Raw genomic sequence first — 20750 nt, forward strand, 5'->3', positions numbered from 1 at the left:
TTCCAAAGCCTGACGAAGGGACTTTGATCCCAAAAGCTTGCAGAAAAGGACATTTTTCTTGCCATTTTCCAGTTGGTTTAATAAAAGGTATCATTTTGGAACCAAGAGTTCTGGTTTTTTGTATTTCTTTTTGTCTTGGATTAACACGGCTACCGAGTACACCCCATTAGCAGAGAAGATGGCTGGGGTAGGGAAGTAGTTTACATTCACCAGTTTCTCTGTTGAATTTTACATTAAAAGTATAGTTCCAGATGAGCTAGTTATCCTATAACTTTTGTAACTGCCTTGCTTAACCTTGCTGCATTGCTATTCCACAAGCATTATTATTTATACATATTTATATAAGTAATAATAACAATAATATATAATTCATATGGTGCTCTAGGGAAGTACATGAGAAGAGGTTCTTTGACCTCAGCTAAATTGAATACAAATCAGGAAGAGGGTGAAATGGCAAAAAGCAGATAAAATATAAAGTATTAAAAGAATGTTCAAGTGAAACCTATGCAAAAAGCTTTCAAGAAGAAATCAAGTTCTTAAAAATAAACAAGGAGGTGTTACCAGCAGTTTTAATGCTATACATTGGATAAACCTTTGTAGAAATGTAATGCATCATTTACCTGGTGATAGGGACAAGAATATTATCATTCAAAAAGCACCAAACTACATTCTTAAAGCAACTAGGAAGTGGTGAGCCTCTTGCCTTGAGCAGAATAAGGTACAGTAGTATGATATTTCAGGGACTGAAATTCAGATCTCTTAGGACTTGTCTATGTAGGAACACTCAGAAGAGTTAAGGCCAAGAAAGGGTAAGTATAATGTTAAAGCCCATTAAATGCAAATGCTCAGATTCAAAAGTTAAGTAGCTTTAGTGTGCTGTGGTTTAATCCTCAGTCCCTACACTAGCCATGAGATCACACTTTCTTCAGGAAACATCAGTGCCCCTTATTTCTCAATAAATGTGTTATTACAGAGGTTTTTATGTTTCTAATGAGTAAACTCACTTTACACCTGTAGCATTGACTTAACTTGCCTGACAAGTCTTTGGATCAGTGATTCTTAACAAAGGTGCTCCAACACCCTGGGAAATCCTTTCAAGGGTGCTACAGAGTTTTCATAGCACTATCATAGCACACTATGTTAGCACAGTTAAGTGTGCAAACATGATTCACAAGATGAACACCGAGATTTCAAATGGGAATCCATAGTTTTAAAAACATTCTGACCTGTCATAGTCTTTATGATTTCTTTGCAACAAAATAATTGCTGTGTTATTTTTCTGTAGTTAAAAAAGTGTGAAAACATAGAGCTGGCATTTTCAGAGGTGTGCCTTGAGTCTAGCCAAGGTATCTTGTGTTCAGAACCTCTGCTTTAGATTCTTCTTCAGATTCTTCCTAGCGTTTTGGACAGCTTTGTTAATGATAATCTACACTGAAATCCTTGAACAGAAGGCAGTAGAACAGGGGTCGGCAACCCCTGGCAAGTGTGCCGAGCATGGCACACAAGGCCATTTTGCTTGGCACGCTGCAGCACAGCTGTTTGGAGCCTCCTGGCTGCAGCCAGCCCCAGCTCCAGGTAGGTGCTGCCAGCGACGGAGCCTGGGCTGCTCCCACCAGGCCCTACAGCGTCCCAGCTGTCTTCTGGGAACAGCCCGGGATCCCGGCTGGCAGCAGCTCCCTAGAGCTGGGGCCAGCTGCAGCTGGGAGGCTCCAAACAGTTGTGCCGGACTCTGGCATTGGCTCCGCACCAGTGTATGCAGGTGTGCCTTGGAGAAAGTGGTGGAGGAGGGACCTGAGGCAGCGCAGCCCAAGTCTCTTCCCTGCTCCGGGCACAGAGGCGATGAGCCCGGCGCAGCTGTTTGGAGCCAGCCCAGGCTCTGGGCAGCTGCAGCAAGCAGCGGGCAGGCTGCAAACAGCTGCGTCAGGCTGCACAGCTCCGGCATCAGCTCCGAGCTAGAGAATGGTTGCTGAGAATGACATCTCGTGTGTTTTTTGTGAATTGGAATATTGACAGTACCTATAGAAAGTTGCTCTTGGCTGACCTTAGGGATCACAATGGGAAAAGGCTCAGCCTCTTTATGTCAAAAACCATGTAAATCAAAATCAGCACCTTGAATTGCGCCCAGAAAGCTATTGGGAGCCCGTGTAGACTTTGGAACACTAGAGTTATGTGCTCCTGGCAACACACCTACATCAAAAGGTGGGCTGCCTAATAACTTTAGAAACATTGTGTGCCTGTACTCCTGCAGACTGACTGCTCTGACACGTTCTAATCAGAACGTGTCAGAGCAGACTTGATTAATCATGCTGCTGGAGCGTTCTAATTAGAACACTCGGACAGCCGCGCCCAGAGCTGCTCTAATTAAAATGCCTCACCCCAAAGCATATGTATAGATGCACCTGATTTCTAAAGTAGCAACCCCTGGTTTCTAAAGCAGCTTTAGCAAGTGGATTTTATTGTACATGTTAAAATATTCTATATTGTATAACCCTTTTTCAGAAAAGAACTGTATCACTATCTGTATCTTCCATATAGTCAGAATTCAACCTAATTGCATTGAAACATTTTATAGGCTGTTAATGGCAAAGAATTAAATGGGACTCCCTTGGCACTTAATACTCAGCAGTTCATCTTTTATTTTTCTCCGCAGCAGAAATCCTGGCATTGTAATTAAACCAGCCCAAGACATCATCTAGAGAACAAATACAATTTAAATTTGTTTTCATGATCACATGCATGATATTTTTTGAGTCTTTCTATTGAAGCATATAAAATTGAAAACATTTCAAAACGGATTTTTCTTTTTGAAGGGCATTGGGACTCTTTAGTCTGATAGACAGCTTGTGGCCTCCCTTAGTGCCTCTAAAAGTTCCTGGTCAAAGTCAAGACTGTGAAGCGGTAAGTCATACAGTTATTGTTCTTCATCTAAAATTAAACTTTCTGTGTCAGTGGTGAAACTTTGTGTGTTTGGGTGTCACATTCTCCCTGTATGTGTTCAGTTGCATTGTAGAGCTTCTTCCTTCATTCCAAATTAATTTACCAACCTTCAGATCAGCACCTTCACTTTTATACTCACAAAATTGATTACTACTTCATTAATTCTCCACACACATGAAATATAGTTAGTGAGCTAATGATTCTAACAAGATGTTGCCCTTCTTTTCTAGAGGGAAGAGGGGGAAACTCTGAAGATAATAATAATTATACATGGTTTTCATACAGCACTTTTCACCCTGAGATTTCAAAGTATTTTAAAAGGATAACTTGACAAGGACAGTCTGAGTCAGGGCTCTTTGCTTGCATAAAAATTGTCAGTTTGAGATTTAACAGAGCACTAAAACAGTGTTGCTACAGGTAAAATTAAAAGAATGTTTTGCATTTGAAAGTTTGTCTAATTCTATCCCAACTATGCAGTTTGTCCAATAAAAGATATCAATCTAAGAAATCTCTCTCTCCTGCATAAAATGAGAGCATTTATGAGACTTTGAAGCTAAATCATAATACAAATTATACTGATACTGCTCAATTGAAAATAGGATTTCATCTGTAATTTACTTTTAACTCAATATTCGCAAAAAAGAAACACTACTTTATTGTTCAGTATTTGGGAGTATTGATCTGATGAAAGAGTTTTAAGGAGTTATTTTTTCACTAATTGAGAATCAGGTACCTATGCTGCCCTATTCTTCCTGAACAGCTGTTCCTTGGAAAATTCATTATTTTTTATTTTGTTTTAGAAACTCAATCATTGTGTGACACGATATCTAACCTGGGTGTGCATATTGAAAACCCCTAAAAAAACAGAACAGCAACAAAACAAAAAAAGAAGAAAAAAGTAGCAAAGATAAGGGAAATGGAAATTAAGTTTTGTCATTACTGGGTGCATCTACATGTGTAATTAATTTGAAGCAATAAACTCCAGAGGACTTTGAGCTGGAGTAAACTATTCCCAGGCATAGCATCTACATGTGCAACCAAGACAACAGCAATTTGAGCTGGGGAGGAGCAGTTTATGCAAGGGTTGGAGGCACAGGGGTCAGCCCTGGGCTCCTGGTGGCAGTATTAAGCAGCAGAGAGGCTGGCTGGGGCCATAGGCATATTAACATCTGGGCCCAGGAGTCCCCCCTTCCCCCCGCCCCAGGTCCCTCAGCCAGTCAGCAGTGGGGCGACAAAAACAGCACCAAGTTTAAAACCGTGGCTTTCGCTTCCCTGCCAATGATGAGTGAATTGCAAGCACGACCCCTCCACCAGTCAGTGGGGGGGGGAGGGTGAGCCACCCATGGATAAGAACTCTGCCCTGCACCCCACCCCGGAGTCCCATTCTCTGACCTGGCTGGGCAGCACCTGCCCCTGGCCCACTTCCTCCATTACTGTGGGGCCCTCAACCTGCCCCGCCATGCCCCTTCCCTCCCCCCCGCCCCATGGCAGCTACACGCATGTGTGCAGCATGTATTGGTGACATTATTGGCTACATCAGCCAAAAAAAGGCCAACAGCTGATAATGTTGGTTTTCCTTTTATTGGTGCTGATCTGATATGTGACTGATATATCGGTGCACCTCTATAGGGGGCCTCCAATTTTGTGTTTGCCCTGGGCCCCAGTAACTCTTAATCTGCCTCTGGCTGGGGTATAAGGGTGCTGAAAGTGTGGAACCATTTACTTGCTAGGCAGCAGATGGGAGTCTGGTCCCCTGCTGACCAGGGCTGACCAGATGCAGTTTACATCTGCAGCCAGTGTCTACACATGTGTTTAATTGCAGTTAATTACTCTGCTGTAAGGTAGCACTGTCAGTAAGATGGTACTGTCTCTGACAGTAGTATCTTGCAAGTGGCATTAAATAGTTTACTGTGGCCTAATAGTGTTGCACGTGTAGTTGCTATTGCTTTACTCTGCAGCTAATTAGTCTACAGTTAAGTGTGCGTGTAGATGTGGCCACTGACTGTTTTTGAAAAAAATCTCATAGGATTCTTCCTCTTCAATATACTTCATATTGCTAAGGAATTTATGTTGGAAAATAAAGTATTTTTTTTAAATTACACCACTGAAATTCTGGCTTAACCTGAAAAAGCAAGAAGAGTCCTAAAAGGAACTGTTTCTGTGGACTAAATTCACAGGTTTATCTAGCTATTTCAAAAGTCTCAAAAGAATGGATTGATTTATATGCTGCACTACATAGGCAGCAGGTTGGGAACATTTATGAATGAAGCAGCGCACTTACATGTGTTTTAATATTGGTGTAACCTTCATTTGATTTTAATTTCCTTTAGTTTATGAACAATAAAAAGGGAAGAAATTTTCCATGGTCATGCCCTGCATGTGTATTTCATACGTTGGAGATCATAATTCATAAGGATGCCTCAAGGAGGCTTAAGAGTTGTCTTTTACTGCTGCTACTTTTGCACAACATTTTTTAATTACAATATATTTTACCAATACAGATGTAGAGAAGATATGGGCTTATTTTTATAACTAAAATATTTATAATAAAATTATAAAGCAAATAAAACTGCTAATATTGCTAAGTGAAAAATGAATCTGAAATAGGCTTTACTTGTGCCATATGTTTGCTGAATACATTCAAAGGGAAACAGATTTTTGTTTAACATGTTTTTTCTCTTATGTGAAAATTATTTTTAATAGCTGTACGGCTGTTTTTGCCAAACCAGATTTCCTTTATTATGTGAAGTGCTTTATTAACTCCTAAATAAAATCTTCGGAATAGAATTTTACAACCCAAGAAGTGATAATAAGTGTGGAACTGTCCCCACAAGTTAAGAAGCTGTTTTAGTTTGGAGTCTCTTTGAATGAGTCTTGCTAAGTTGTTCCATCATAACACTTTTTAGGGGGAAAAAAAGGGCTGGACATAGCACCAAGGGTTTTCTCTGAGTCCCTGTTCTCCATTATCTCAGCGTGCTGCCCAGAATTATGTTGGCAACTTTCACAGTCCTCAGCGATGCTTCTTTGGCTAGTTATTTATTGTAATATCCGCCCACCCACCGACATGCAAAAATCCCCAAATCTCAAAAGCCATGAACATTTTTTTATAAAAAATATGAAAATAATGCAATCCATAACTCTTACAACTGCCATATCACGGAGTAGCCATTGCGTTTGCCAACTCTGCCAAATCATGCAATGTTTTTGTGATATGGGCCAGTGTCAAATTATGGAAATAATTAAATGAAATCTACAAAATGATATCATGTTAGATTTTTCACTAACTTTTACTTCAGAGAAGAGTTCTGATGAACAGTTAATTCTATAACTCTTTTCCATATCTTAAACAGGCTACAACCAAACTTCCTCCTCCAAGCTTCTGTTATATTCTTACTGCTCAGCCTGATCAAATACATGTTGATGTAAATGAGGAAGAACAGATCTCTAATTTGTATGTGCCCACAGCTGTGCATGGTCTGAGGGACGTTCTTGAGGTAACCTGTTTAAAAAGTGAAATAAGTATTTTGTGGTACTAATACAAAGACTTCTTTGCAACTATATTTTACCTCATTTCTTATTTTTCATTATTTTAAATTGTGTTTCAGGTTGGAGGTATTAATCAACGTTGTAGCTTTTGGGCCCAAGTTATATATCAAAGGCTGCAGGTAAACTTTATTTTTAGCAATAAAATATATTCAAGGCAGTATAATGTGTGTAAAGAGGAGGAAGATGTTTGTGGGGATAGGGTGGGAGGAGAATAGGATGTTTTTCAGGTGTTCTTCCACAGCTCTGTGAGTGGTATGATCGTTTGTGGACTTTCGTTTTTCATCTTCTCTTCATTTTGTTCAAGATTAATTTTAAACGATCTGTTATGAGATCATTTTCACCCTTGATTTGTCTAGACAGGTCCCATTAAAACCTGTAGGGAACTGTACTGATACCAAAGAAGCAATCTTATCTTCTAGTTAGAATTCTCTTTCCTCACATGATGCATCTTGAGGAGTTCTCATTCCAAATCACATCTGATAGCAGAATTTGGCAGATAGGAATGCTTCTTGCATGTAACCCAATAACCTACCATGGTTTCAATAACCTACCATGGTTTCAAAGGAAGCTCTGTAGGCCTATCTAAGGGTAGTATTTAGCATCTTTAGTCAAGTTAATAGAAACAAACCCTTAGATAAATATACCTCCCTTTACCCTGGATTGCATGTCTGGATTTTTTCCTCCTGAAATAATATTCGTATGTGTATGAGTATCACTAAGTAAAGAGTTTTTCTTGAAAACAATTAGGCACTTGGTACAGCCAGCATTAAGTTCTGGTGAAGAAAAAATTTCACTTGGCCACAAAAAACAGCATAAAAAAAAAAGATTAGGGATGTCAAAGGTATGGGCTAGATTTGGCCTGCAGAGTCCCATCATTCAGTCCCTGGTACTGCACGTGGGTGGCACCCACTCTGGCTGGTCTGGAACTACGCTGCACAGAGCGTCCACTTCAGCCAGTCTGGGATTGTGCTGCACACAGTACCTGCTCCACCCAATGTGGGACATGGAGCAAGGTCAGCGTGAGCTGGCTCTGGGATGTGGGGCTGGGGGGTGGGGACCAGCCCTACACCACTCACTCACCCCTGAAATAGATTAACAAAACTAGGGAAACATAAAAGGATTTAATTCCAAGAGAGCGGTTAAGTATTTGGAAATGCATCCCATAACCGTGGTAAGAGGTCTAATTTCAGTTCAGGTCACAGTCCCTTTCAGGGTTTGATGAATTATGATTTGATTTCTAAGCAGGCTGCACACTTAAAGCTGGATTCTTTTCCACTTATTAGGCAGGTAGGTGCCTAAGTACGGTTCTGTTTCACTCTGCACATGTCCCTGAAAAAATGATTAATGCAAAAGTAAGTGTGTCGTCTTCTCCTCACTGTTTTTTTATGGCTGAGTCTTAAGGGTAAGATGACAGCATGCTACAGTATGGATGGATGAATGGATTTTCAGGAACTTGAACAGGGTGGATTAGGATTGGGTTTAGGCATCCAAATCCACCTAGATACCTAGTAGGTGAAATTGGATCTGGCCATTGACTCCTGAGAAAGGAGTGCATTTCATTGCTCAATAAGTTTTCCCCAAGCTAAATGGCACAAAGACATTTGCGTGAGTTTTAATTTGAAGTAAGAAGATGAGATCTTTAGGATTTCAGTAGGGGTTTAAATGCACAGACCTGTCCCTGCCCTATTCCTTCCTGGCCTCTGAAAAAAAACTTTTTTCAAAACATATTCTCATCATAGAGGGCACATCTACAAGTGCGCATTTACTGCACAGTAACCAAAGTTACTGCACAGTACAGATGTGCATCTATATGTGCATGCCTGTACTGTGTAGTAAATATGGCTACTTATGTCAGCTTGGGCATAAATTTGATACCAGCATCATGCAGGTATCGAACTTGCACCTGATTAGTTACTGTACAATAATGCACATATAGATGCCGTACTACACAATAACATTGTGTGTGGACTGACTTGGGGCTAACTTTTTTCCCAAGCCAGCCTACATACAGCATTAATGCACTTTAACACCTGCACGGAATAGACCCCAGCCTATTCCCATTTACTACACAGTAACTTTAAACTGAAGTAAATGCATGTGTAGACACACCCAGTGATTAGTTTGTTTCAGACTTGCCCAGCTGCCTGAATTATCACTGATTTTACACATATCTGCATCTGAAATAATCTGATTAACCTGTATCCTTGTGTAGAAATTCCTTGTTCGTCAGAAGAGAGGAGGGATGTGCTGGATTTACATGGTTTTAGAGAAGGTTGATGTGCTTACAAAAGAATCTATGCATGCACACACGCACAGACTCTTTTATGGTATTAAAATGTCTTGGCAACGTTTTAAGTGGGTTATTCAGTTGAATGCATTAAACTGCAATAAGCTAGCAACATAAGAATTCATAAATTATTTGAAAGGTATATGGCAAAGATAATGTGAAATATTTCACTTTTGGATAAGGAATCTGAAGGTGTAAGTGCACTTACCTGCTGTTTGTGTGTCCCTTGCCTAATCCCTGAAATAAAGTGTCATGTGCAGCAGCTTGTTTATTGCTTCAGCCTTTGCTAAGAGGATTTATTCTTCACACACAAGATCATGCTATGAAATACAAAGGGAAGACTGTGCTTAAGCTTTAATTTTTTCTACAGACTCATTATTCAAAGCTGAGAAAATATAAATTTGTAAATTTCTAGTTAAATTATTATATTTTAGAAATACATAGTTCTTATTTCATATAGCTACCTGATTAGCATTCTTTAATACATTATTTGTATGAAATTAGGACTGGAAATATGCTTTCATTATTATTATTCAGAATAAGTACCATGTCACAAAAGGGATATAAGAAAATACGTTCCATCTGTGCTTGAGGAGCTGTCCTTTTTTATAATTCAGTCCTGCTGCTGTTTGTCTGTTATGTCCTTTCTGTACAGAACAAACTGTTGCACATAGCAAGATGATGATTTTATAATATCTTGTGATTATTACTATTATTTTTATATATTTTGGATGATTCCTCTTCTGTTCACAATCTGAATGCCAGCTTTTGAAAACTCTGGTGATACATGTAAAAGCTGTAAAAGTCATTCCTTCAAACCTGTTTTAAAACTCTTTATGTAGAGAAGATGATCAGATGCAGGTAACCGCTGTGGAAGAAACTTGAGATAAATGCAATAGAAGATATGTACTAAAGCAGCAGAATAACTTGTTGCATCTGAATTCTTCCACTCACTGTTTTCAATTACTGCATGTGTTATAGGCTCTACAGCAGGGGCGGGCAATTATTTTGGGCGGAAGGCTGCTTACTAAGTTTTGGCAAGCCATTGAGGGACTAATGACGGGCAGCCAGGGGCAGATAAATATTAATTTTCTAAATGTTTTAGGAGCCCCGTCAGCCCACGGGCCGCATTTTGCCCACCCCTGCTCTACAGGTATGAATATATGGCCCTTTTTAAAGTGTATGAATCTCCAAAGATTTTAATTGCCTGTTGGACATGAGAGTTGAAATTCACATTGCAATGCATTAACTTATAATGCAGCTTTAAAAAGTAAAGTATTAATATTGTTTGAGTATTCTTTTGGGATAGAAGGCACAGAAAATTAGAACTAAATGCTGGTTTTGAAAAGGTTATGAAAGGTAAAATCATTAATCTTGGGCCTGTGCTGTTATCTCTTTATCAGCAATTTGGACGATGGGGTGAAAAGCAACCTGTTTCAATTGGCTGATGATACCAAAATTTGGGGTGAGGTGAGCACGCTAGTAGGGAGGGAAAGACTGCAGCAAGACCTGGATAGGTTACGGGAACGGGCTAACAAAAACAGGATGCGTTTCAATACTGACAAGTGCAGGGTGCTGCACTTGTGCAGTAGTAACCAGCAGCACACTTATAAAATGGGAAACTCCCTGCCTGAGAGCACGGAGGCAAAAAGGGATCTTGTAGTCATTATCGACTCCAAGATGAACATGGGCTGACAATGCAGGTCATGGTTTGCAGGGCTAACCGGACCTTGTCGTGCATCCACAGGTGCATCTCAAGCAGGGCCAAAGAGGTGATCCTCCCCCTCTGTGCAACACTGGTCAGGCCACAGCTGGAGTACTGTGTCCAGTTCTGTGTGCCCCAATTCAGGAGGGATGTGGACAACATTGAGAGGGTCCAGAGGAGGGCCACCTGCATGATCCGGGGACAGCGGGGCAGACCCTACAGTGAGTCTGCGGGACCTGAACCTGTTCAGCCTTCACAAGAGAAGGCTGAGGGGGGACCTGGTGACAGTCTGTAAACTCACTAGGGGGGACCAGAAGGGTTTGGGAGACCTTGTTTCCCCTAGCGCCCCCTGGCATAACAAGGAATAACGGCTACAAGTTATTGGAGAGTAGATTTAGATTAGACATCCGTAAGAACTACTTCACAGTTAGGGCGGCTAGGAGCTGGAATCAACTTTCAAGGGAAGTGGTGCTGGCTCCTACCCTGGGGGCCTTTAAGAAGAGGCTTGATGCCTATCTGGCTGGAGTCATTTGAGCCCAGTTTTTCTCCTGCCCTGGCAGGGGGTCGGACTTGAAGATCTACACAGTCCCTTCCGACCCTACTTCTGTGATTCTATGATCGATCTATTTTCATAGTATCCATCACCATAGTATCTTGTTTATCGTGATCGTATGAAATATTTAAAATGCTACCAATCAGTTTCTAGTTGCATTTTGAACTGTGAAGTCTGACATGAACTGTAGGTCTTTAGAGTGACGTCACTTGTTTTGAGACATAATAGATTTTTCTTCTTGTTCTAAGCAGGCAGAAGGCTGAAGTAGTCAGGGTGGATTCTTTTGTTTCTCTCGTATGAATCATCTGTTTTCCTAATTCTTTGAAACCTTCAAAATTAGGGATTCTTCTTGTTCATTAGAAAGAAAAATGTCCAGCTTTCTAATCAGTAGCAGCTGTGAACCAGAGAACTGCAAGTGAAAAGGCTTGGTAGCAAAACTTCCTTAATTTGCTTAAGCAAGAATAATGTCGTTGTGAGACTTTTTTTTTTTTTAAGACAAAGCCCATGGAAGGCTTAGTTCAGACAAGCAAAAAAACATTAGAGATGTTGCTTGTTGGCACGTAATACCGAATATGCTTGAAGCCTCTGGTAAAGCCCAGCATGCAATATTGTTACACATGCCAACTGGTTAAGGTGTAAGCCCCAGATTTCTCACCATGTCCACCTCGCTCAGCCAGTTAAAATAAAAGATATTATCTTCACTATGCTAAGGAAAATTTGGGGTCGCTTAGCACATGTTGACTAATTCTGATGTAACTTCAACCTGTCTCCCTGGGGGAGCTTAAAACTTCATGATCTAAGTGGATTTTTTTTTTTGTTTGCTTGTTTGTTTTCTTTAAGGAGAAATTACTGCTGCAAATTTCAGCTATTCTATTAGTTTAATCAAAGTGTTTTCACAATCAGTAGAAATTATTGTGCTCTTTCTTTAGGAATCCCAGGTAAAATATAATGTTCCTGCGACTCAAGGGGAGTTTTGGTTGTTTGTGACTGACCCCACGCTGCAGACTGGAGTGGAAGAGAGTTGTAAGCTTCCTAAGACTCTACCTGTCTCTGTCACTGCCTCCTGTGTTCTTGATAAAGAAGTGATGGATGCACTAACCAGCACATCCCACCACATACTCTTCTTCAAGGATGCACTGCAAGGAAATGGTAACCTTTTTTCTCATGGCAGTTTGGCTAAGTACAGACAGTCAAAAAGCCCAAGGCTGAATTGATTCAGTCTTTGCAGGTTAGTCTAAGCTGCGTAGATTGAACTGATCAACAAGTGAACAGACATTCACTTTTGATTCTGAAAATGCAGCCACATGCCTGCAGTGGCTCATGCACTAAATCACGCCTTCAGACAGTTTGGGCAAAGGCTAGCACACCCACACTACGAGGGTGGATTGTGGTGGAGGTGCAAAGTGTCCTGGGATGCTGGGGGACTGTGAGTTAACTTGAATCTGGAAGGGATCTGGGACAGAAGTTCAATAAACCAATTTCACTTAAATCAGTTAAGCCTGATACTACATCCATCCAGGTTTATCTTAAACCAGCTTTGGTCATTTTGAAATGTGTATGTATACTGAACTTCTGTTGTGTTACAGATTTGAACCAATTTCTGATCTCTTATACCAGTTTATGTGTAACTTCTGTCCCTAGCCTTTGAGACAAAGTGAGTTGCCAAATGAGCATCCTAATCTTCAAGGGTGTAAATAGACAGTGTTGTTCCAGGAGGACACAACAATGGCCATTTTCCCACTCTAAGTATCTATGAAGCGTGTGAGATAAAACGTGCTAACACTCTCCCCACTCCCTGCCCAGTGCTGTGTAGGTTTGTAGTTAATCAACACTCATTCAAATTCACTGCCAGAGACAAGCCTATCAAGGAGTGTGCGCTCTGGCCACTTAGTAGTAGAGGACCAGCAATGCACTTGGGAGGGGCTATATGTGTAAAGGCCTGTTCTGCTCTTCTTTTGTATCAGGTTTTGCCTCAGATTAATCAGAATGGCCACAAATGAGACTTTTTTCACAGCCTAATACAGCTGAATGGTCTACTAGGACTCTGAACAAAACTAAGATGAAGCGATATGTAGCCATTTGCAAGGCCTGAAACCAGTGAGCCTCTACTCAGACAATTTTATGTGGATGAGGAGGTGGTTCCGCCTCCACACCCAGTCTTCCCTTGGTCTTTGCTGTGACACTCATTTCATAGATTCATAGACTTTAGAGTTGGAAGGGACCCAATGTATCATCGTGTCTGACCCCCTGCCCCTGGCAGGAAAGAGACTGAGTCTAGGCTGATAGAGACTGAAAGCCATTAATGTTTTTAAATGGAATGTGGGATGCTAGTTAATGTAATTGTGGTGATAGTCTTGTGATGTACATAATTGTCAGCCAGAACTGGTGCAGGACCATCAAACATGTTTCACATTCCATTTAAAAACATTAATGGCTTTCAGTTGCTATCAGCTTAGACTGGGTTTGAGGTGCTGCCTTACATATTAGAGTCCTATTACCACATCTTCTAAACTAGAGCTGTCCAACTGGTTGTCCATGAGATGCACGTGGCCTGCAATGGATTAATTTGCAGCGCTTGGGCTCCCATCTAGCCACTCCCAAGTTCTGCTTTCTACCCCACCTGTCCCATCTGTGGGCAGGACAGAGGAACATGGGCACAGTCCACGGTGCTGGAGAAGCCCATGGTGTGGGTGCTGGTGCAGCTCAGAGCAGCAAAGGAACCTGTGTCTATGGAGCTGAAGGTTGGGTTTGGGATATGCAGCCCCCAGCTGCTAAGTTGCACAGTCCTGTGATCCCTTTGCCTGTAGAAGCCAAAATCTTTTATATTATGCAAATTAGATATGGCAGAAAGGTGTACCAAAATTTGGGCAACTCGTGCTTCAGAGTAAAACATTGCAATGTATCTAGCCTCTGAATGGATTTGAAATAGACAGAAATAACCCCAGGAGAATATATAAATGTACATGACCAAACCAGAGATAAATAAAAATAATATAATATTACTGGATACAGTACTTTTTGAACTGAGTTTGATTCTTACTTTTTAGAAAATTGATGTAGCAAAATCTTCTGTATGTGAGGAGCAGAAATGTGTGTTAATTGAAAATGGAATATTTTAGTATGGAGAAAATTTGATAGAATCCATCTATGCATTTAGTATTTGGCAGAGAATATTGTCATTATTGGCCATGACAATTAACATGGTCACCTTTCTCCTTGTTACTGTACTGAATTGAATGTCTTTGTTGGCAGGTAGGATTATTTGTGTTGAACGTACCGTTCTCTCATTACAAAAGCCCCTTTTGTGTTTGGCTGCTGGTGCTGACCTCAGTGAGCTGACTGGCCCTGTTGGACTAGATGGGCTGGATTCTACAACTCAGGCCAATTCCATTTGTACCGTAAGAGGTGTGTATAGAAGACTACTAATTATTTGTGTTCATTTTAAATAGTTTCTTTGGTTTCATGAAACAACATTGTACAAAAGAAAGAAAAATGAGGTGTTGTGCTGTTTTATAAAGGCAGTCAGCTTTATATTTCTTTCTGGGCTCTATTTGTCCTTTGGTTGCAGAAGTGGCTAAGATATAATTGAAGTCTTTTTTTTTCCCCACACACAACTATCTATTCAAGCTGTGTCACAGGTAGTCAACCTGCAGCATGGGTGCCACAAGTGGTACGGGCAGCCTGTGTGTGTAAGTAGGCAGCAACAGATCAGGTTGGAGACCGACAGCACAGTGACAGATAGGGCAGGAAGCAGAAAGCAGAGCATCAGTTCAGGAGAGAACCACAGGTCAGGGTGCAGAAAGCAGAGCAGCAGATTGAGTAAGGGAAAGGGATTGGAGTGGCACTCAGAAAGGGTATGGAGCTGGTTTGTGGCATGCCTGCCAAAAAGGTTGGCCCCCACTGTTCTGTGTGGTCACTAACGTTCCCAGTCATCAATGCCTTGTATAAAATAGAGTCCTCACTACAAATGTTTGGTGTCCATATTCTGTTTCATTGTTTTTGTTCATATACCAGCTTACCTTCAGGTAGCATCCTGGGCACCAACTTCATTTGTATTAATTAGTGGGTATAGCACCCACTGGGGTACAGTTGTTTCCAGTGTGTCAGCTGGGGCCTGTGTACTTGAGGCAGGGATCAGCACTAGCATGTTTTAGGGCTGTACTGAAATAGGACAGTTTAATATTCTACCAGAGTCCCACAGTATAACCTGGCCATACTTACTTCCCAGCTGGTTGCTTTTGGATATTGTTTTATTTAATAATTTAATCCATTTGCTACCAGAGCAGAAATAATTCCTAAAATACATTTTCTAATGCTTTGTCCAGTCTAAGGGTTTCAAGTTACAGAGCTTCCCTTGGGGGATTATTTTGCAGGCTAATAGTTCTCACTTTTCAGAAAAAAATTATTTCTTAATTTCATTCTGTCATTGCTAGTTATGTCCCATGAACCACTTTACACAATTAATCCCTCTCCTTGGGGCTGCACCCTTCAAATGCTTGCGTAAAACACTTCACCAAATCCTTTACAATATAAAACCATGTTCTCGGAAGGCAGTTTTAAATTACTCGGGGCTCTTAGTAAAACTGTCCCTTCTGTTGTTACAGTAAAAATCTTTGCCACTGGTATTGGTACAAAATACATGAGTATATTATTCACAAATATTGAGTTCTGGCACTGCCCCTAATGAAGAACAGAGATAGTAACAAGCAGTTATTTCTAAGATTTGGTCAGTATTGGCACCTGTTTTAATGAAATTTCTCTGAAAAGTTATCACTATTTCTTTCAGCCACTTTAAAAATTATGCTAAAAATTTTCACTCACGGTTTTTTCTGTCCTTTAGTCTGCCTACTCTGTATGCAGTGGAATAAACTCAAAACAGTCTTTCTCTCTTCATCTATAGAGAAAAATTAAATCTACCATTGTGTTCTTTTGCAAGTTAAAGCAAGTAATTATAATGGGCAATAAGTGTTTTTAATACAAAAGGTAAACTCCCGCTCCCCACTGTAATTTTCATTAGTTATGGAGGTGGGAGAGGTACTTCTGGCAAGTTGGGCAGAGATGAGATTGTAGAACTTTATATGATGGTATAAGGTGTAATGTTTAATGAAGGTGTAAGTATCTATCTTACATTAGATGATGATGATGATCATATAGACTATTAGATTGCTTTAGATCATTCATATTGATTTTTTTTTTTTAATGTGCATTGTATGTGTATGCTATTTCCGGTCTTTTCATTTTCTCAGTGCTGTTATGAATCTAGCTGTAGTGCTTACCAGCTGAGGCTTCTTAACTGGTGTCATCAAACCAATGGCATTGTTCCGTCTAGGCCCTCAACTGTGATGCTCCTTTCCACTCCTCCTTCCAGCTCTGCAGCTGTTACATTTCCTAGGCATTTTGTGGAACATCTTCCCATAAACACTGACTGCAAAGCATTTTTTTAATTCATTAAAAATATAAGTGGAGGTTTAACTCCGTATTAGCTGGTACATCTATTTAGCATCTGACCATGGCTAACATGGAGAGAGGACAAAGAGGCCACAGGTGGGACTGCTGGTCAGTGACTGGATTAACCTTCTAATTCTAGACTTAAAGGAGGGACATGGTAAAAAAAACCCTTCCCTTCTATAAGCTTGGCAAATATGTCTGCGCTTATCCAGGTATTAACGGTACAAATATATTAATCCTTTTTGTTAATGTACTATTAAGCATATTTTATAGCCCTTCTAGGTGAGATCCTGCTTTTGCCAATTTTTTGTAATCCATGAATATCCATTGTGTTTGTGTGAGATATTTGTGTTGGTCTTTAATCATGTTGGCTCAGAGTTAAAATGGTATTGTTTCTCTTCAATAGATGTGTGAAAGGCTAGTATCTAGGGAGTGGTCCTTCTTCAGAGTCAAAGACTTTATCAGGTCAGAATAAATCACAATGTTCTTTCTTTATGTAATAAAAAGCCTGTGTGAATCTCTTTGCTGCTCTCTACTTGCAGATCAGAAAGGGCATGTATGTTGATTATTTCTGTTGCACAAAACTACTTCATCTCTGCTAATGAGGGCCAATTTTTCATCTGAGAAAGTTCTACTAGTCTATGCCACATGGGCTGTATGGGTAGATTAGCTGCTTAACAATAGTTTTGCCAGTAAGTGATTCAGGTCTGATGTTTGGATTTTGACACTTGACATTTAGGTCATTCTCCAGGTATACTGCTTCCAGATATCCTAGTAAGAAGCTGCCTAAATGGGTGACATTTAGGCAGCCCTGCCCTATCCCTCAATATAATCCATTGACAGGGCAGGTGCTCTCTTCCCCCCATTAAGTTAATCAATGTGGTAGTTAAAGAAAATTAATCTTCTCTTTTTATTGGAGTTTTCTGTCACTTTTTGCATCAGCTTATTCATCAGAGCAGCTTTCCAGGTACTGTGTAAAGCCAAACCAATGGTATTATGTGTGTATATCAGTCTCTTCATACTAATGATAGTGGCAACCCAAAGAACAGAAAGGCAGGAATAAAACTTAAATTGCATTACCTTCTCCCTACGAAGGAGAAAACTCAGAGGCAAAGTCTAAAAGCTAAACCCAGTTAAGGAAAATCTTGGCAACTTGTATGTAGCAGTAAAACCAGTTTTCAGTCTACATATCAGTTTACATCTGGGATAGGTGTGGCTGCCACTTGATTAGTCTTTGACTTGGCTTAGTTCTCACCTTTTTCCATGATCTTTGGTCTCACAGGATAGATCTAAATAAATAAAAATAATCTCATCTCAGCACTTTAAGAAATATAGCCAATAATATTTTTTTCCTACTTATTATACCCACTTACCTCACTCTGTGTCAGGCTTCAGGGTTCCTTCTTATTTGATACATGTTGCCCTTTAATATCTTCACATCACTCTTAAAGTTTGTCTCAATATAGTCAGACAAGGTCCTTTCGGTGAAACTGATATCTTTTATTAGACCAACTTAAATAGTTGGGAAAAACATTTTTTAGCAAGCGTTTGGGTTTAAAACCCCTTTGCCAGGCTGAGGAAGTCTGTACAGTTGGTGTGCGCTCTGGAATCAATAGTAAAGACGCCAGAGGCTGGGCTTGGCTGCATGCAAGACAGGCAGTCAGTGAAGATGTAAATTGAGGAGTCAGTGGGTGAGAGACAGACTGGGTGAGGTGGGGAGAGAAAAGGGGGTTGAACATAGCAGTTGAATAGTGGAGAGTTATCTGGGGAGTCAGATGTCAGGCAGGTAATAAGGTGTCATAAATCCAATGTCTATATTTAGTCCATGATTAGAACTGAGAGATTGGAGAGAGAGTGGTTTTCTTGTGAGAAATGTGCCGCCACAGGTAATTGGGTATTTCTGCCATTGATAGATTTCTGGTGTGCATTAATTCTGGTGTGCAGTTGTTGTTTGGTCTCTCCTACGTAAAGTATTTTCCGTCAGGGCATTTGGTGCGTTTGGATGAGATGTATTACATTTCTGGAGGTGCATGTAAGATGTAGGGATGCTGATGGCACTGTTGTGGGGTGTAGTAATTGTAGGGGTGGTGGAGATGTGTTAGCAGGGTTTGCATTTCTTGTCATGGCATGGTTTGGATTTATTCAGTGTGTTCTGGGCCTGAGGAAGTTTGCTTCTGGTGATGAGGTTAGTGAGGTTTGGTGCTTGTTTGAAGGCTAGGATGGGTGGTTCTGGGAAGATCTCTTTAGGAATAGGGTCTCTTGCTAGTATGGGTTGCAATCTTTTGAGGATTTTGGGTTTGAAGGAGGGATGGTGTGTCATAACCAGCTTTCTCTTTCTGTAATGTGTTTACAAAAGGAAAATAATAATGTTGTCCTCTTGAAAACTAGCAACTGCCCTCCTTCCTCTCTCTATTACTTTTTTACTATATTAGGTGTGATGAAAAACAGAGAGATTCAGATTAGCTACAGGTTTGTTTACCAGAGTGCCCTCTTTGTGGGTGTTCCAGGTCACGCCATTTGACAATATGCATGGACACAAAGTGTTACCCCCATTATCCATTCCAGTTCCCAGGACATCATTCTTCATAAATTGCTTTTCAGGCTTCTCAAAAATTCCTAATTCATTTTGTTTATTTTACTTCCCAGAGTAGGGATTCCTGAATCATGGTACAGATATCAGTAACAGTTCTTTCCTGATGCTGCATTTCAGCCTCTGGGCCATATTTTGATCTTTGTTGCATCAACATACAGCAGTACCTCCACTAATCATGGAATTCATCTTTGCTTATAAAACTGTTTAAATGCTTTTAAAAGTCCATTATGTATCTACTGATAATTTTTTAGCCTATATATGGGCATGGAACTTCCTGATCCAGTCGCTTTAGACGTCATGCATTTGTCACAGAAACAGCAAAGGGCCAAAATCAAAAACAAAATATCCTGCAAAAGGTGGGAATCTGCCTAGAATTTCATTTTGAAACATCTTTCTTTTAATGTGTTTAAAGTTGTGATGCAACTTGGTATAATCAAGATTTCATGTTTGCATGGTCAATTTGTACTTTGGTTTTGTCTCCTGATATTGTTTGATATTTGGAAAAAACGCTGTCTGCTGAAAGAAATGGAATAGAAGAAGATATTTTTTATGATGATCATCTGCAAGGATCAAGCTAGATTTGTACCAAGAAGTTATAAGTGACTGTAATCATCATCAGTCTAGTATACCTTTGTAAGAATGTATTTTCTGTTTAGGCACTATCACCGGAGTTAATGAGGGCGCTGCTTTCTCCTGGCCCACGTGTAGCAGATGTGGCAATGGAAAACTGGAGTATTATCCACTGGATCGGTAAGCACCACTGTGCTGCTTGAGGTACCAGGTACCTTAGTGCAGGTCTGGCCTGAACAGCCATATATATCTGATGCACCTTTTCCTTCAGTGCAGCTGATGCCCACGCCCTTCCTTATAATTAGGACAGAGGAAGATCTAAAACTGCAACTATTTAGTTGACTCAGCCAGCAAGATAAGATTAGCCTATCAAGGAAGACAAAAGCAGGGGTCAAATGGCAATGATTGCCTTTTTACGGACTTTGCACTGTATCACACCAGCACTTCTCAATGAATGTGCCAGGCTTTACAGACAGTGATTGTGTGTGGTTTGAAATAGGTGTTTCTTGTATCCCCCTATGTATAAAACCAGGTGCCTTAGTGCCTACCTGTGCAGCTTACCTCCTAACCACAATTCCAAAGGTAACAAACTAAGCCACTAAGACCTGTCCCACCCACTTGTTCCCCAGAGACTGGCAGTTAGGCAGAATAGGTGGCATGGGAGTGGCTCAGAGCTGACCTGGGGTCCCTCCCGGTCTGCCTCTGTCAGGCTCTCCCTATGAGAGAGCCTGAGCATAGCCTTGCCATATGCATTTAGAGCTGCTCCAACCAGTCTACTCTACTTAATTGCTGGTGTGTGGTGCACCTAATAGGCTTATTTTTAAGAGTTTAATAGGCTCAACAATAGGTGTGTGGTGCACCTAAGTGAGGCTTATTTTTTGGAGCAAATCTGGAGTCACATGTGGGAGAGGCAAGTCATATATACATGCCTTACATACCATATATAGTTACCTTGTATCTCAGAATTATCTTCCTGTTTTTTTCTGATGCAAAGTTATTAACTTTGATATTATTCTTCCTATTATACTCGAGTAAGAGATAAGAATCATACCAATTAAATAGCATTTTGAAAATCCCTTTTGAAAGGACCTTAAGCAGTTCCTCTACAACA

General features: G+C 40.5%; 1 protein-coding gene across 2 annotated transcripts in view; it reads left to right on the forward strand.

The window, feature by feature from the left end:
* The window catches only part of SPIDR (scaffold protein involved in DNA repair), a 321375-nt gene that overhangs the window by 296213 nt on the left and 4412 nt on the right, over nt 1-20750 (forward strand). For both annotated transcript variants that reach the window (XM_090039932.1, XM_090039933.1), the window contains exons 12-17: nt 2811-2898; nt 6288-6431; nt 6543-6602; nt 11958-12177; nt 14281-14433; nt 19726-19819. In XM_090039932.1, coding sequence (XP_089896058.1) covers nt 2811-2898; nt 6288-6431; nt 6543-6602; nt 11958-12177; nt 14281-14433; nt 19726-19819 — 759 coding nt within the window. The remainder of the gene's footprint in view (nt 1-2810; nt 2899-6287; nt 6432-6542; nt 6603-11957; nt 12178-14280; nt 14434-19725; nt 19820-20750) is intronic.

The sequence above is a fragment of the Crocodylus siamensis genome, chromosome 3 (assembly GCF_052110815.1).
Source record: "Crocodylus siamensis isolate JL-2025a chromosome 3, ASM5211081v1, whole genome shotgun sequence".
NCBI lineage: Eukaryota > Metazoa > Chordata > Crocodylia > Crocodylidae > Crocodylus > Crocodylus siamensis.